Genomic DNA, 16,665 nt, shown 5'->3' on the forward strand with positions numbered 1-16,665 from the left:
TTTCTTGGGAAAAAATTACTAATTTGGAAAATCTATCTATTTATGCCCAGTTACATAACTATGTAGTACAAAAGGAATTAAAAAATTGTTTAAACCAGAACAATGTTTAACAGTGACCTACATTTGTTGCTTGCGTAGCCTTAGCGCAAATAGTAAACGTCCATGAAGAAAATAGGAAACAATAAGATAATTGCAAAATAAGACAATAGATGCTAAATGCAAAATAATTAGTACCCATAATGCTGCTGTGTGTATTGAATTATTCTGTATTTATTACTTGGTTGGATCATCGATGATTGTTTTGAGATGGTAAAAATGTGAAGACGTTTAATGTTCAGGGAGGATTCTGTAGTGAATATCAAGGCGAAATGAGCCTTAAAACTTTAATAAACTATTAAAGCAAAGAAATGTATTTTTTTTGGCATAAAATTAGAATGTATGGGTGTAAACAATAGATTGGAATTTTTATAATTTTGAATATTATTAATGTGATTACCCTTAATTGCAATTGCAGCTTGTGATTTTTTCACTGTAAAATTAATACAGTTGGCAACACGATAATACATGCATTCACAATTCCCTGCAATAATAATGAAAACCGCTGAATAATGTCGGTATTGATTTATTTAATATTATCGTGTGTTGTGAATTTTCGAGTTATGTGTGCGGTAAATAGCTGAATTAAATAATGATTTCAAATATTTGCCAATTCTACATGGAAATTCCATTTAAATTTAGTTAAATGCCCGATTGATTGTGAAGAGGCGATTTTAAGGCAGTTGGAGGGACAATGTCGGATTTAATGGATAATATGATGAATTAATTGGTTTATTACATGCGGAAATGAACGAATTTTTAAATAAACTTATTTAAAATTATTGTAATTTAGCATAATTTCAGCGTGCCCAAAAAATTTGATTTTATTTTGAGGCATATTTTCCATGTTAAAATGTATGATGTTTTAATTATTTTATTGTCTATCTGCTTTTTTATTTGGTTTGTCAGCTGATAAGATTATTCAAGGAAAGCACAGCATAAAAGGCATTAAAAAATGTTTGAAAATTTAAGCACTGCGAAATAATGTGCGGCTCTTCGATTGTTAAATTAGGATTTTCGGGGAAATTAAGCACTGATATTTTCCAACTACCCCAAACAGCCAAATTCGTTACAAACTTTGCAGCTTTGCTTAAAAGAAAAATTCTTTAGGAATCTCGGGAAGTCTGTGGTAAACAGCAATACAACCAAATATTGAAAGTTTGGAGTCGATTGGAAGTTCAGAGAGGGCAAATTGAGCAGATTTCAGAAAACTGTTATATTTAATGTAAATTGGTTTTTTTGGATTTCTAATGGAATATTTTTGCTGAATAGATGTTATTTGTCTGCAGATGACCCTACAACGCTTCACCAGTTAAATATGGTAAAATATGCCTATAGTGCGTGATTCTTATGAGAACTTGACAATTCACTATTCAGTATATTCGTTGGGGATACAGTGTTATCTACCCAAACGGTTGTTCGTCTACCTTGCTCAATTAGAATTCCTCACCCAAACGGTATAATATACCATTACCATACGTTTAAAACCTCTGCTAGTTTGAAAGGGCTCGTCAAAAATCTACTTTATAACACGAAAACCGGTTTAAAAGGTTTCTTGGACCATGGGAATGTACTTAAAAGTTAAAGGGTTATTTCGGTACCGTCATCCATATACGGAATCTTTTTAAACATGTGCTTTAAAAACTGTCTACCTGTGTGAGGGTAGTTTCGTGATCGTCTGAAACAAGACATTCGTTAATGTCTTCCAAAATCACAATGTAATTCCACAGTAAATTTGAACAATTTTTTAGTATTAGAAAAACAGCAGCCTAACTGTAACTGAAAGTTTATATATCGTTTTTTGTTGCAGGTGAGCTTTGCAAGATTCCAATAAGGCTCTTAAATGAGTGAATGAATCGCTCAAACTACATTAAAGTAAGTAATCCAAAGAATATTGTAAATAGATGAAAACATTTTTATGGGTATGGGAAGTAGTCTGATTGTTTCAACGTTTTCATATCGGATTTCAAGGCTCTAGTCAGGAATCCCTTAACTAAACGTTGTACAACCCTTAATCAAATGTTTGTTCACTCGCCTCAAATTCCAACGACTCGGAAAGTTCTGCCTAGCATAGTCAAAAGGCTCATATTATGTGGATTCAGAGTATAAACACACTATCTAAGGTCAGCGATAGTTTTACTTATGAGCTAAGGCGCTGTTGATAAAACTGGTCTCAAGAAATCTCCAATTTCCAGGAATCATTTCTTTGTGGTTTTCCGCACATTAACAGGATACGAGTACATTAAACTTCATGCGCGAAAAATCACAACACAAGTATGATTGTGTTGTATAGATATTTGCATATCTCGTTTTAATACGCCGTATCACAGTTGACCCATATTTTCCACAGTTCAATTATGCTGTGTGCGAAGAAGAGAAAAATTCAGTTGACATACACAACTCAATAATTCACAGTCTGATTTGAAATGATCTGATGAGAAAATTACACATTGTTATTGCTTATTAGCTTTTTTAACATTTTCATTATCCTTTAATTCGACATTTAAGCTTAATTAAATAAATAAATTAATTTTGAGTAGAAGGTTGCAAAAAGTGCATTTTTCAGTTGCTGCATAGAGATTGGAGCAAATGAAAGTTAGCTTTGTAGAAAGTAGAAACGTTAATGAAAGAGTGGCATTAATTGTCAGTGTTTTAGTATACTAGAGCTTCATGAGGCAAATAGTCGAGTTTTAGTATGTGATTTAAGATATACTCTATCTTCTTGAGAATGTTGCTAATCTATATCTATTTCTTACTATTACCAATCCCCATACGGTTTCCAAATTGAGAAATTAATGGAGCAATAAATATTTATATTAATTTGACAATTAGTTTGTATTATGGTGGACATACAAGTACACACTAATTCAATTGTATCTGGTCAGCTAACAGTTATAATGATAATGATCATTATTTAAATTAATTGTTCCTTCAGAGTTTAATAAAGTAAATTATTTATAGGTTGTTAAAACTAAGTTTGTTAAATATGGGCAATCATTGATTATAAAGTTGTAAACCATTTTAACTACAAAGTGGTTCCGCACGTAATTCAAATGTAGCTAATTTCTGCTGCATGCTAAATGTTCAGAACATATTTTTATAATTCTGGCTTTGCAGTTTAATAAGCAAAAAAAGTCGCTTAGAACCAAAAATTTGCATTCCGTATTTTCATAAAATAAATCAAAGTTCCAACATGGACTTTAATTTTACCATCTTAGTCGCACCTTTTTCTTCGACGAAAAACGAAAACCAAGCCCAAAGCCATTTGGCTGGGTGTCGGAAAAAGGGACCCAGACATGGGGGCCCAACCTCGTCTCGAAACATAAGTTTGACGAGGGTAAAGCCCCAAAACGTTTATAGTAAGTCAGGCAAAGATAGAAGTTTCGAAGGCATCTTTGTCTGCGCTCCGTGAGATACGTCCGACCACGGGGCCTCGACTAAAGGGCCTCGACTTTTTAAGACCTGTGGATCGAAATTCGGGCCCGATAAGGTTGATCTAAACTGCAAAGGGCGGATTTGCAACAACACCCTGATAACGTAAAACTAACATGATGGGCCAATAAACCAGGTTGCTTTTACTCGAGAAAGGTACAAAAACTTACAGTTAGTAGGTCCTAAATGAGTGTCCCTACAAATGTGCAAAATCAGTTTTATTTACTTCAAATAGCTAGTTTAATTAAGGACGCAAAAAATGAGCAGTATTTTTTGCCCCTGCGTTGCTCTGATTTGATTTTCTTTTAATTCAAAAGATTATGTCCTTTGTGTGTCTTCATAATTTTTGAGTTCAAGAGACATTTGATTTTTTTGAGGTAACTTTTAAATCGAAAAATATCAGATTTACTGCGGAAAATTTAAAATTTTGTAGCATTTTTGTCTTTTTAAATTGCATATAATTTTTGGACGTTTCAATTAATATTTTCAACCATATTTATTCTGTATTACAATTCGTATGTTCTACAAGGAAAAGCCAAGTCGGAACGTTTTGTTACTGCATAAATTAATCACTGTGTTCAGTAATTAAATGTGTTTTTCCGTATGAAAACATTTGGTCGTTAACGAGTTGAAACAAATTTTTTTTAATGTTGCATCCGAGGTATTATTTAATAATTCCAGTTCTATTTATTTCGTGACTAATTTGAATCACAATAAATCCGCCGGTCGTCGGTGTGACTCAGTGGAAATAAATATATACGGGTAACCAGCCTGAATTAATAACTGGTCAAAATTTCCCATGAAACTATTAAATTCGTTTTATTTGTCTGCAGACACTAATAACAGTACGTGTATTACTAATTTGTATATTGGCGCCAATTCACAATGTTATAAATCAATCGAAATGTTGGGAAGAGTTGAAAGAAATGAGCATTGACTACTAGAGAATAGATATAATTCATAATCAAATTACCGAGCTGTATAAGTGCACTATAAAAATAAATGAAGCACTACAGCGCGTAATTTGAAAAGACTGTATTAGTCACGATGACTAGTTTTTTAAAGATTTACCAGCTTTAATCTTGCATCTTTAGGATTTCATTTGCTGTGTAATTATGATTACACAGAGTGTCCCTGAAGCACATGACCAAAAGGGCACTGGGACATTATTAAGACCACATGACCTAATTTTTACTAAGAAAAAATGTCTGGCTCTTCTGCTATTGATGGTCAAAATTGTTCAAAAAAATGATTAATGACATTCGCTATGAATTTGTTCTTATGTAAGACTCTTCTTGTTCTATGTCTTCTTACGTAGGATTATTCGTATGAAATTCTCTCGAACCGAGATCGTCTGGTTTGGACATGTGAGAGATTCTTGAGTGTTTTAGTACAAAAACTACCAGTTTTATTTGAAAGCTGGAATCAACAGATTTCCTTCAAGTTGAAGCACTATTCCATTTTCAACATTTTTGTATGTTTTATCAAATATTTTAACGTTCATGGCATGTGCGCAAACAATATTTCTGTCGTCATGTCAATTAACAATTTTAGACATTAACTGATAATTTTGTAGTACGCGATAATGTTCTTTTATAATCAATAAATGGTCAAGCGTTTCATAATTTTTAACTGGAACTTTGAAGCGTTTTCGTCCGAATTGCGCTAATCAGAAATGCCACAAAGAGAAGAATCGAGCTTTTATCTAAATCTACAGCAAGTTTTATTAAAACCCATCTGAGCGCTTTTCCGTTATAAAAAAACTTACTTTAAGTTTTGTTATTGTAAAAAGTGAATAAATATCTAAAATTGTCAATTGGAAAGTGAACAGAAACAATGTATTTGCGCAAAAGCTATGAACGCTTCAAAATATTACAAAGAAGACAAAAATTCCAAAAGAAGAAAAAAATCTGGGAGTTTTTGTACCAAGACCTCAAGAATTCCTCACTTGCCCAAAGCTGATGAACTCTGTCCAAAAAAGTATTTTTTTGAAGAACCTTGACCATCAATAGCAGTTAAGTCAGATTGTCTTCTTTTGATCGACAGAATTGTATCCTCTTGACCATGTGCTTACGGGACACCAGGTATTATCCAATCATTGAATAACTCAGATTCCAGTAGAGCTTCAGACTTGACATTTTCTTTCAGAAATTCTCAGTACCAAATATTAGGCTTCTTGATAAAGAAGATTTGATAGGCTGCCTTTTGCACAGGCCCAGTGATTCTTGGCGATTCTTGGAACGTATTTTTGGCCATCTGCAAACCACTGTTCATATTTATTCACTAACGCACTGGCGGAAAGTGTGTAAATAAATTATGCTAAACTCGTCCAAACCTTGATAGTTAGACAATCGAAGACTAACCATTAGCACGTCTAATAGACATTGACCTAAGCATTTTCCGATAATCTCCCGAAACCTGACTTAAGAAAAAGCGTGGCTGTCGACACACGTTGCACTACTACGTTCACAGTTAGATCATTTACCTCTAGCGTCATAATTTGTTTTGTTATTCTTTAAAACATATCTGTACAAACCCCAGCAATAAATCAATCAGAGGCTTGCGGGAGCCGTTTCACCTCGAACTCTGGCAACGGTGTATCGCATTTTAAGCAACACTGTAAAGCGTCGCGGCGTATCAAAATCCGACAATGGAGCTTTTCCCATTGCGTTCAGTGCGCTTTGCGGCAAGCGTACAGAACGGTTCGTCATTCGTCGAGTTCTCTTGGTTCGATAGTTTTTTTTTCAACTTTATTTTTTCCCGGTAACTGTCGCCTCAAGTTGATTGTTTTGCTAAGTTAACTTTCATTCAAACCGAACCGGAAACTGCTCCAGAAACGCGTCATCAGTTCGCATATGTTTGAGCTTTTTCGAGCGCAACTTGCTTATTAGGAAAGCGGCTTTCAATAAAGTGCAATATTCGGGAGTTTTTCATTTGCCAGTAGCACCCAACCGGCTGTCGTGTTTTTCGTTACAAAAAAAGATGAAGGATAGAAACCATGTGGTCTAATGAAGAAACTGCCTGGGAAGACAAGGAAAACTTTGGACAATTATTTCAAGCTTTTAAGGGCGCAATAGTGGAACAGTGGGGTACAATGAAATTGTGTTCATATGACTCGTAAGTCGTTGTTTTTTTTTAGTTTTGTGTTTTGGCGGTTTTTAGTTTGTCTGTGTGTGGTAAGAGCGCTCTTAACGGGTATATAAATCCATTGTTCGACAACAATGCTTTATTGTCTGTCAATGGAATTGGTACTTCCTATTGTTTGCAATAATTATGCCCCATGGAGGTCGTTAAAACACATTTTTTCGTTAAATTTTAAATGCATCCAATCAATCAATCAACGTTTCTCTTATTTTATAGTTTTCTTGGTGGTTTTGCATGAAAATACGTTTAAAAGACTTTTTCACCTTACTATCCATGAACAAAGCAGCAGAAGTTGCAGTCTTATTGTATCATAATTTACTATCGTATGATGCGCATTTCCTTATAAAATTAGCGATATCGTGACCGTGAGCTAATGGGGCAGCTGTTACTGGTTTTATGTTCTGCAGTCGGCTGAAATAAGTAGGTGTATTATGGAGCCGTAGTACTTCCTTAAAAAATCAATGCTAAAAAGCTATTTTTAGCCGACTACATCGATTGCTGGATTGAATAATAAAATCGCAAGCAAAATTTCTTTCACAAGTCACAAGAAATTAAATTTTTTTTACCAGTTCCGTCTGCATGAATTCATCATTATCAATCAAATCATTCACCAACTTTACCTTCAATTTATATCTAGTACATAATTGATATTAGCTTTGACTTTGTTGTAATAATGTGTTGTTCTAACCATGACCCATACCAACGTCTTATCATTTCAAAGTTGTTAATTATATGCTCATTAGTTTATAACAGAGCAATGACTTTGGCCTCATCGTTCAACGAGGATAAAACAAGCGATAAAGCCATGATTAAACCACTTGAGTTAACTAGGGCATATTTAATATACATAAGTTTAACATATTATTTGCCCACTGAAAGAAAAAAATTGTTTAGGCTCGTTGTGATTGTGATCATACTTGTGATTGTTGAGTGTAATGGATAAACTGCTGAGTTACCGCTATTAATCATCATCGGAATTGCGAAACAGAATCTACAATAGTTTGATGTTGGTTGACTTGCGCCAGAGCACGGACACAATCTCCAGGATAATTATCTCTAATTAATTAATGGATTAATCATGTCTGATATCCCTAAGAACGGGAGCTTATTTCGCATCACATTATTAATGCGAATCTCAATCTGCGGCATCGTGTAATTTACATATCGCAATGGACCATCACTGATAATCATACAGATAATAATGATAATTGGCGGCTGGGGTAATGCATTATTTTAAGCCTGCAGTGATTCAAATGTGAATATCAGACGTAGGTAATTGGACTTTGATGATTTAAGCACAAAAGAGTGTTCACATTTGCAATTGTAGAAATATTATTAAGAAATATGGAGCTTTGTTCAATAGCAATCAATTCTCCAATTCGAACTTGTTGAACTGAAGAAGTCACTCTAGTTGATATTGATGACAAAGTTGTAAACCATCTGGGACGAAGGGTTGCAGGATTGCAAATTAACGTTGACATGCATATATTTTTAAGGAAATAGAACGCGCATCTCGGCGGAATGCACCTTAAGGTAAAGTGCTTGAAACTTTCATTCTCCCTGCAGACGCTTCAAGTTTACTCTGCCGGTTTCGAATTTCGTCATTGGAGAGAGGATGTGGGCCTGACAAAGCGCTCTGAAGCAGCCACAAAGCATGTGGTGGTTAAAATAAGTTCAGTGGCCTCCTGTCGAGGTTCTCGTGTCTATTTTTACCATTTCCGAGGTACGTCTCAACCAGTAGACCCACCAGTCGCCTCTCAGGAAAAATAAACGCCGTCGCTTTTCGTCGCTTTGGTCGTGTGATTTTTCTGCGTTGTTGATATGCGTTTTCGTGTTGATTTTCAATGCTATTTTCGACGCCTTTGTTTGTCAACGATTGGTTTTCTTCACGTTCATTCTCGCAATATGAACAATTTTATTAGGACTAAAACAAACCTTTTTTCTGATGAAAGTTAAATACAGCTGGAAAATCAGCTGGAATTATCTAGTGAGAAATTTTGCAACGAATCAATTCCATTAAACAATTACGTTTTCAAAACGGTTGGGTTCAACTTCAAAGGGACACTTTTTATAAGAAATACCCTCCAGGCTTCAGTCTGTTCCCGTATTATGTTTGAGTTCATCGAAAGTTGCTAATCATTTTTGTACCGCATTAGAAAAAACAACCTCATCAGATATTTAATTGGCAATCGGTCATTCGAAAACCACTAAAACAAATGATCTACAAATTTAAGGTTGACAGGAGGATGAACAGACCTTCAAAAAAAGATGAAAAATAAAGATAATGGCTAAAACTGTCACTTTGACATTTTGAGCAGTCATTTTTATGTCAAAAGATGGACTATTTACTTTTATGCGTCCCAAATGTTGTGACAATAGCCATTGAGATTTAAAAAAAATAAAAGGAGGGTCTCATTATTGACGCGGGCACTGTATTTATGTCGATATTTGAATGGTGTTTTGCCCAGCTATCAAATAATTCAAATTTAGAATTGATGTAGATTTTCCACCATATTCGTTTCGTCTCTCACAGTTGCAATCGCGACTCCTGCTGCCATGAACCTTTTCCTCGTCTACCTATGCGTCCTAGACAAACACCGAAATTTACCTCTGAATGTTCCGATGATAATCATTTATCAAACATTCTTTTCGGTCATTTAGTTTCCTTTTATAGCGAGCATTAACCTTCTACTGGGTCTTGGGGTTCTATAGGTCGTTATATCAGTTTCTACCTACCTCTGGAACACCTTTAAAAATATATCTGGGAGACGCGTGAGAAGGTACACAATTTGCTGCTTAGTATTTTACCTGGTGCTTGCCGATGGTCTCAGTTGAAAGGACCTGGGCGACTCAAAGAGGGCTTTGTGATAATATTTCACTGTTTTTCGCACCAAATACAGCGGCACTTATATTTTTTTTAGGATCGTATATGTTTAGTGGTGTGGATTGTTTAAAAGCGTTGTTGTTCTGAGAATGAATGGTTTGGATGCGTGTCCAGAATGACCCAATTCCACGTTTCTTGGAAGTTGATGCGAAAAACTGCGCCAGATTTGGTCAAAATATCGATCACTGTTTGTTCTTATACCTTACTGAAAACATGTGCCACTTTGTATTCTCCTCATACATCATATTTTTGAAAAACCGAAAGTGACTTCAGCAATGTCATATCGCAGACCAGAATCCGTACCATCTGACCTTCGCGGGAAGTTTCAAGGACAATCTTTGTTCGAATGTTCGAATCTCACATCAGAGCAGGTACTAAACTAAACACACCGTCTGCGTCTGAAACTGAATATTCTCCACTGTAGGTTAAAGCAATGCAATGCTGGTAGGTGGGCAGATTATGTGTGTTTCAGCTGTTTTTGGTGACCCAATGCGTATCTATAGGGTGTTCGATTTGAAAGGGTGGAACATGTCAAAGTTGCCTACCGCTTTGAAACAATGTCTTCAGACTTCATACAGTTTTTTTGGACTTCGATGTTCTTCACTTTCACTCAAAGCATATTACAGTCCCGTTTTCACAGATTTGAAGTGTTACCTATTTGCATGAAGCTCTCGTGGATCTTTTCAAGAATCAATGAGAGAAGAAACCACATTTAAAATATATTTTTAACCTTAACGTGTATTGGTTTTAGACTATGCAGGGTAATTCAGGTATAATCTTGCTAACTTCAGGGGCCTTATTTTCATGCGTCTTCGTGAGCACTCCCGGGGAATTTGTGTATTTCCGATTGCCTAAAATCGGTGAGAAGCAAATTCGATATTCACAGGCGATATTAACCCATTTCCGCATCACGTATTACCAAACTCTTGCTTCAGCCAGTTCTGTGTTTGCGCATGATAATAAGATTCTCACACATGTGAATTGTCACTCACCTGGTCTAGACCAGGTGAATTTTTCTCACCGATTTTAGGCAATTGGCAATACGCAAAGTCCCCGCGAATGCTCACGTCTACACATGAAAATAAGGCACCAGGAGATTATTCACGAGTTCAACTACCGATGGTGGCGCTGCGAAACGTCAAATTACTCGTTGTCTAGTGGCAGTTGAGACTTGTCAAACTTGTTTATTTATTGGAGTTGATGATATTTAGAACATAAAACTTTACACATTTTTCGATCTGTTTTTATTTCTTTAAAAGCTTAGATAATAGTTGATTAGAACAAAACAAAACAAATCATAATAATATGTAAATACCAATGTCAACAAAACAAGTGTAAAATTACCCCTTAAATTGTAGATATAGTTTTAGCCGCCAGAGGGCGTCTGGAGTTTTGAACTGGCAAAAACAACAGGTCAGAATAATGTCCCTGCATGTTATAAATTGTTTTCCTCAATCGCATCGACGTTGAAATAAAGTTTCTTGTCGGATTTTCTTTCAAGAGTTTTGAAAATTCAAGCTACAAATACCTCTAATGAGCTGATATTTTCCCCTTAAATTTTATCCACACAGCTTTCTTCAAGGATTATTTTCATTGTCTGTTTGTGAATTTTGAGACAATGTAGCCATTGTCCAATCAGATAAATTTCATGTAACCTTACAAGCCAAAAAAAACTCACAAAGATTTGTGTAAGCTGTCGTTTATGCAGAATAGATGTTATTCATTAGGAGTGTTGTGTTACAAACTTCACCTTATTGTGGTGACTTCAAAAGTCCAAATTTTATCAGAAAAAGCTTATTTCAACACCATCTGGCTCCGAGACGATGCGATTTAAGAAAATTTTCAAATCACATAGGGACGATAGTTTTCTAACATATTTTCAGTTCCTCAAGTTGTCAAGATTAAACTTAAATCCCGCTCTATATAAAAATATTAACCTTTCTTTTCTTTCATAAATATACAGTTCGAGTCGCAAATAGTACCCTATATTAACGCTTATAATTGAATCATTATTACTACAGTTTTTTAAATCAAGAATCCACGTTTTTGCGCCGGTTTTTAATCAATAAATTGCATTTCGAAGTATCTTCCAAACGAAGCAAAAAAAATGACAATTCAAATTAACCGGTTGAAAAATGTGCGTCCAAGAGTCTAGATAAAATCATATCACTTGTCACTTAATGTGACTCATTCATATGGACATTAATAGATAAAATAACGAGAAAACCCCCTAATGACACAAATTATTCAGGTAATTGTTTTTATCAATTGAATTGCACCTAAATAGGCCATGTAAGGAGTTTCCGGTGTTTGTTTCATCCGTAAAACTTGAAACGATCTAAGGAATAATCAAAGGTGCGCACGTTCTACACGTACTAAAACAATGACGGCCATGGGAACTTGTCTGTTATTGGTTTCGGTTAAGTAATGTTAAACAAAAAAACGAAGCGGAATTCCCTTTGTTTCAGGCGTTATTATGCTAATTGTGTCTGTTATCTAAAGAACGCCACGTTTTTTTTATACAATAAATGATAAACGCTTTTTAAAACCATTTTGTATAGCTTTACAGACTGATTGAAAGGCTGAAGGAAATCTTCTCGGCCCCTGTGACTAGTTGAAGACAAATAAATAATATGTCGATTTTAGCAGTTTTTTCCCTCCCATACTGATGATTGATTTACTCGAGTTTTTAATTTAAAATCCCCAGAGATTTTAACCGTCTGGCGCAATTCCTAAAATAATATTTTCGGTCGTGTCACCACATCATTCCGCGGTTGGTTTAATTGGAAACATGAACATAAACAACTCTTAAATTCAATTTCAAGGTTTCGGCAATTGAGCCAACTTTTTACATTATATGCATCCACATGAGACATTCGCCAATTTTTATGTTGCTGTTAATTTGAAATGTCTAGTGTTCGACAACTGCAGCAAGTTTATTTCTGGGAAAATAATGAACTGTTTGTGGTTATCGGAAAATTTCGTTAGTTGTATATTTTTCGAAATTCGTTTCGTAAATGTACTATAAACTGTGAGAAACGCGCTAAATTGGGATTTCCTGTTGTAAGTGAAATAATGCGGTTTATATTACGACATTTCTTCGACAGCATTTATCAACTTTTACTTGAATAAGTAATAAAACTTACGTGATTCAGTTTTAAGCTATTTTTCACAAAATCACATTTGAGGAAATTTTAATATAACGAACTTTTACTCTTCTGTGGGATGAAAAACAATCCAATTTTTGGACAAAATTACCGTGTTTTGACCACGTGTCCGCTTCCTGGTAAAAGTAGCCGGCAACAAACTTCGCACTTCGCTGGGCGTTTCGATTTCAGCACATTTTTTTGCCAGTAATAACAGTAATAATTACAAATTAAATAAAATAATGATCATTGGTAATTGTTACATAAACTAGCCTGGTCCAAATAAGCATATTGTTTAGAGTCCGATTATGTTTTGTCGAAAGTGCGTTTGGAAAGGAAATAAGGTCAGTAGCGTACTGGCAATACATTTTTACTATCCATCATTGCCGTTTACTTCGTATTATTTGTTAGATGGATATAATAGTAGTTTAATGTTTCCAAGCTTCTACCTACGCTCATAATACAATGGTATTCCTTTCTAATACGACTTTTGAATAATGTAATGTTCATTAGAAATAATAAGATTTCAATAGCCATATATGATTTCATCAGATGCGATACAATAGTCTTGTATGAGTGAAGCATCGTTTATGTCATTTTGTAATGTTTCTATCGATTCTTGATCTACACACACACAAGTAGAGCAAAGGATGAAGGTCTAATTTTCATTCACTTTATCATTGTTACCTATCGGACTTATTTTACTAGTACGAAGTAAGTAAGAAACAATCCGCAAGCTGCTCAATGTAGTAGTGCAATTACAGACAGGATTTTCATGGTCTACCTGGGTTGTTCAAGCCGTTAGATTTTTTAAAACAAGCATTCGAACAGGCAAATGCAATAAGGTACGACAAATAATATAAAACGCTGATTAGAAAGTGGCTTAAATCACCTCGCCTATTACCAACATGAACAGGAAAAAGTACACAACCATTTTGGCTATTACTGCAACGTTTAGTTTTCCTGTAACGACAGGTTTTACTTAAAGATACTAGAGATTATAAGCAACAGCGATTTGCAAATAATTAGCGCGGCAATTTGTTTTTGGCCATAATAATTAATGTAAAATCGGTGCAACTTTCCCTTTGTTTTTGTTCATTTGGTCTCGATATAAATTACTCAAAGGGAATAGCGCCATAATAGTAAACATATAAATTTCCCTTGCAATCAATCAATGTAGTGTTTTCCTTATCAATATACGCCCCTGTATGTACAATTGGTTCGAGTTTTAAGACAATGGCAATTGGATAGGTTTGTTTATACTCAATATTTCCTATGAACTTAACATTAATTTTATTTAGGTGGTTGTTGGCCATATGTTTAGGAGCGTCATCATGTTTTCATGTAAACATGAATTTGCTGTTGCAATCGAAGTTAACTGACAGATAAATTTAGTTCAAACTACATACATAAATGTAACTAACTCTGATTCATTGATTAACAAAAATGTACATTAACCAGGTACTTAAAGCACGTTCCGGTGCTAATTGGATTATCACGGCATTATCACACAACGCAAAGCTGGATATTCCTATTATCACATAAAGGAACAAGGCAGCGTTTGATATGCTGGGTTTTATAATGTTTTGCATTTTTCGTATATCGTGTTATTAATCGAAGACGAAAAAAGAATTGCTACCGTAATCGATTGGCTTAATAATAATAAAGAAAGTAAATTCACTGATTTGATTCCTTTATTATATTCTGTTTCGACATACAACTACAGAAACGTTTTTGATTTATTTATCTGTTTATTGAAAATAAAATTTTTACGGCCATTTCACAGAGTTGAACAATAATATTTCGAATGTGATAAAATATGAATAACCGTTGCAACGTTCAATCTTTCTAAATATTTGCCAACCATGTCATGTTTTCACATTTGTAATATTGGATCAGTTTTGATATACAATTTAGTCCAAGGATTGTTACAACTATTTATATTAGTGGTTTCCAAATTCTGCTTGTGAAATTTTTAAGCGGAGGGGATTTAAACATTTTTTTGATCGCTGGCAATTTTTTACTTTTTAATTAAATGCAAGCAAAAAAACTATGTATTACGTATTGGGGGTTTCAAGCTAAATGAAACAAGTTTTATATAATTAACTTTTCACTTAATATAGTACTTGTGAAAGTATTTTGGACATTCAAGAATTGTTGGATTCGTAAAACTTGACTACTAAAAATAATAGAAATGATGAACTGTCAAAAACATCATCTCCCAGTTAAATGCGTTAATGCATTAAGAAAAACACTATTTTTATTATTAACTCATACACGAACCTCGATGCACTTAATACAATGGATAAATTCCAAACATGTTATTATTATTTTTTTTATATTGACTTGTTTGTTTAGCATTGATTACAAACATATTGTTCTACTTCTAAAATAGTGATATGTCCGCTTTATAGTTGTTTATTTCATTTACTTTGGGGATTTTGCTTTCATTAATGTAAGTCAATTTGATGTAGTCGTGTTACTGCTGACTAAAACACCATTAGATGTTTCTCCAGTTGAACAAATTTCAGAATCCTTGACCTGTTTTAACCTGTTATTTTAAATTGCTTAAACCACTCAATCGAAGAGTAATTCACATATGTATTACTTTGTTACCCTGTTGTGATTTGTATTTATATATATTTTTTAATGTTTCGGATTGTTATTTCCTGAGTTAGTGGTTTTTCGACTGAAGTTTGGTCATGTAACAAATTACTCGAATTGCTCAAACCATCTTCCTCTTCACTCTTTCTCTGAACCATCTTGTGCTCCCAAATCGTACCACGGTAGAACACCCATGATCTTGTGATGTTTTCGAACATACCGTTTGTGTGTACAAATTTTAACACGTCCTGATATAAAAACAAATAAATGTACCAAATAAACGCCTATCGAATGGCTGTCCGAAACCATTCCTGCTGGTTTTGGAGTGTTGACTATTATACTTATGCAAAGTGAATCAGTCGTCGTCCAACGGTGAATGAGATACCCGGTTGCTAATATTTGAGATACCAGAGCCGGCTCTGTTTTTAATAATTTTCCAAATCCTATTTTAACTTCTGAAGAAGAGCGGGTGTGCAGCAACGCCAATGTGTAGTAGATAAAACGAACGAGATAATTGTTGATAATTTAACGAATTGAACTTTAGCATTATGAAGAGACGAAGGTAAGATTCATGAATTGAATTCAGTTAGCCTGCCAGCACGTTTAGGAAGTAAATATATTTTTCTGGCTGATGTTAGTTGCGCACAGCGAATACTTTAAGTAAAATCTTTGTTTCCCATGAGTAGCGCGGAAAGTTTTTTATAGATCCACGGGTAAACGACACAACGTAGTTTGGAGGGTTTTAAACAACGTGCTCATCCATGCTTGTTTTAGTTTTGCAAATTTACTCAGCTTGTTCAGCCACACCAATTTTCAGCCACCGATAATTTTTTTATGCGAAAGGACACCAGACAGGTGCTCGACGGTTGTGCACGCATCGATTAAACTTTCTTTAAAATTACAAACGGGGCTTGTTACAGTAAAAAAAACGTTACTTCCGTGTTCCAATATGAGGGTAATTGACTTGGGGTATTCTTTGTTGGAATACCTGCTGGCCAATACCTTGGACACATATTTCAATGGGTAAGTACATCTAAGCACCAGCAAAAGTGTACGACGAAAACTGCCAGTGGATCGATTTATATTTACCTTCAAAATACATACATTGTTAGTAAAACAGAAAAAACCGGCATTTTATCAAGACAAAGTTTAAAGGCCATGCGCGGACCCGCATTTTAACCGAGTTATTTTTACCAACAAGCATGCCAAATTTATTTAAATTCTTGTGTATGTTGAATAAATCCGTTAACCTTAAATTGATTCTCAATGATCTTTTGCGCGCAGCTTGAATACACAATTGGCTAGTTTTTATCACTGGTTTTGCATACAGGATATATTTCAGTTTGTGGTCTGAACACT

General features: G+C 34.6%; 1 protein-coding gene across 4 annotated transcripts in view; it reads left to right on the forward strand.

The window, feature by feature from the left end:
• Positions 1-16,665, forward strand: part of LOC109536910 (protein gustavus) — a 62,507-nt gene that overhangs the window by 26,212 nt on the left and 19,630 nt on the right. Inside the window, exon 1 of one of the 4 annotated variants that reach the window (XM_019903367.2) lies at positions 6,195-6,645. The exons of 1 other annotated variant lie outside the window; for it this stretch is intronic. In XM_019903367.2, the coding sequence (XP_019758926.1) occupies positions 6,527-6,645 (119 nt within the window). In that variant the 5' untranslated portion in view covers positions 6,195-6,526. Of the gene's footprint in view, positions 1-6,194; positions 6,646-15,654; positions 15,869-16,092; positions 16,330-16,665 lie in introns of those variants that run through there. 2 more of the 4 variants (XM_019903369.2, XM_019903368.2) reach the window with 2 other exon arrangements.

This window comes from Dendroctonus ponderosae, unplaced genomic scaffold (genome assembly GCF_020466585.1).
Source record: "Dendroctonus ponderosae isolate FM_Combo_2020 unplaced genomic scaffold, Dpon_F_20191213v2 Dpon_F_20191213_2, whole genome shotgun sequence".
NCBI classification, from domain to species: Eukaryota; Metazoa; Arthropoda; class Insecta; order Coleoptera; family Curculionidae; genus Dendroctonus; species Dendroctonus ponderosae.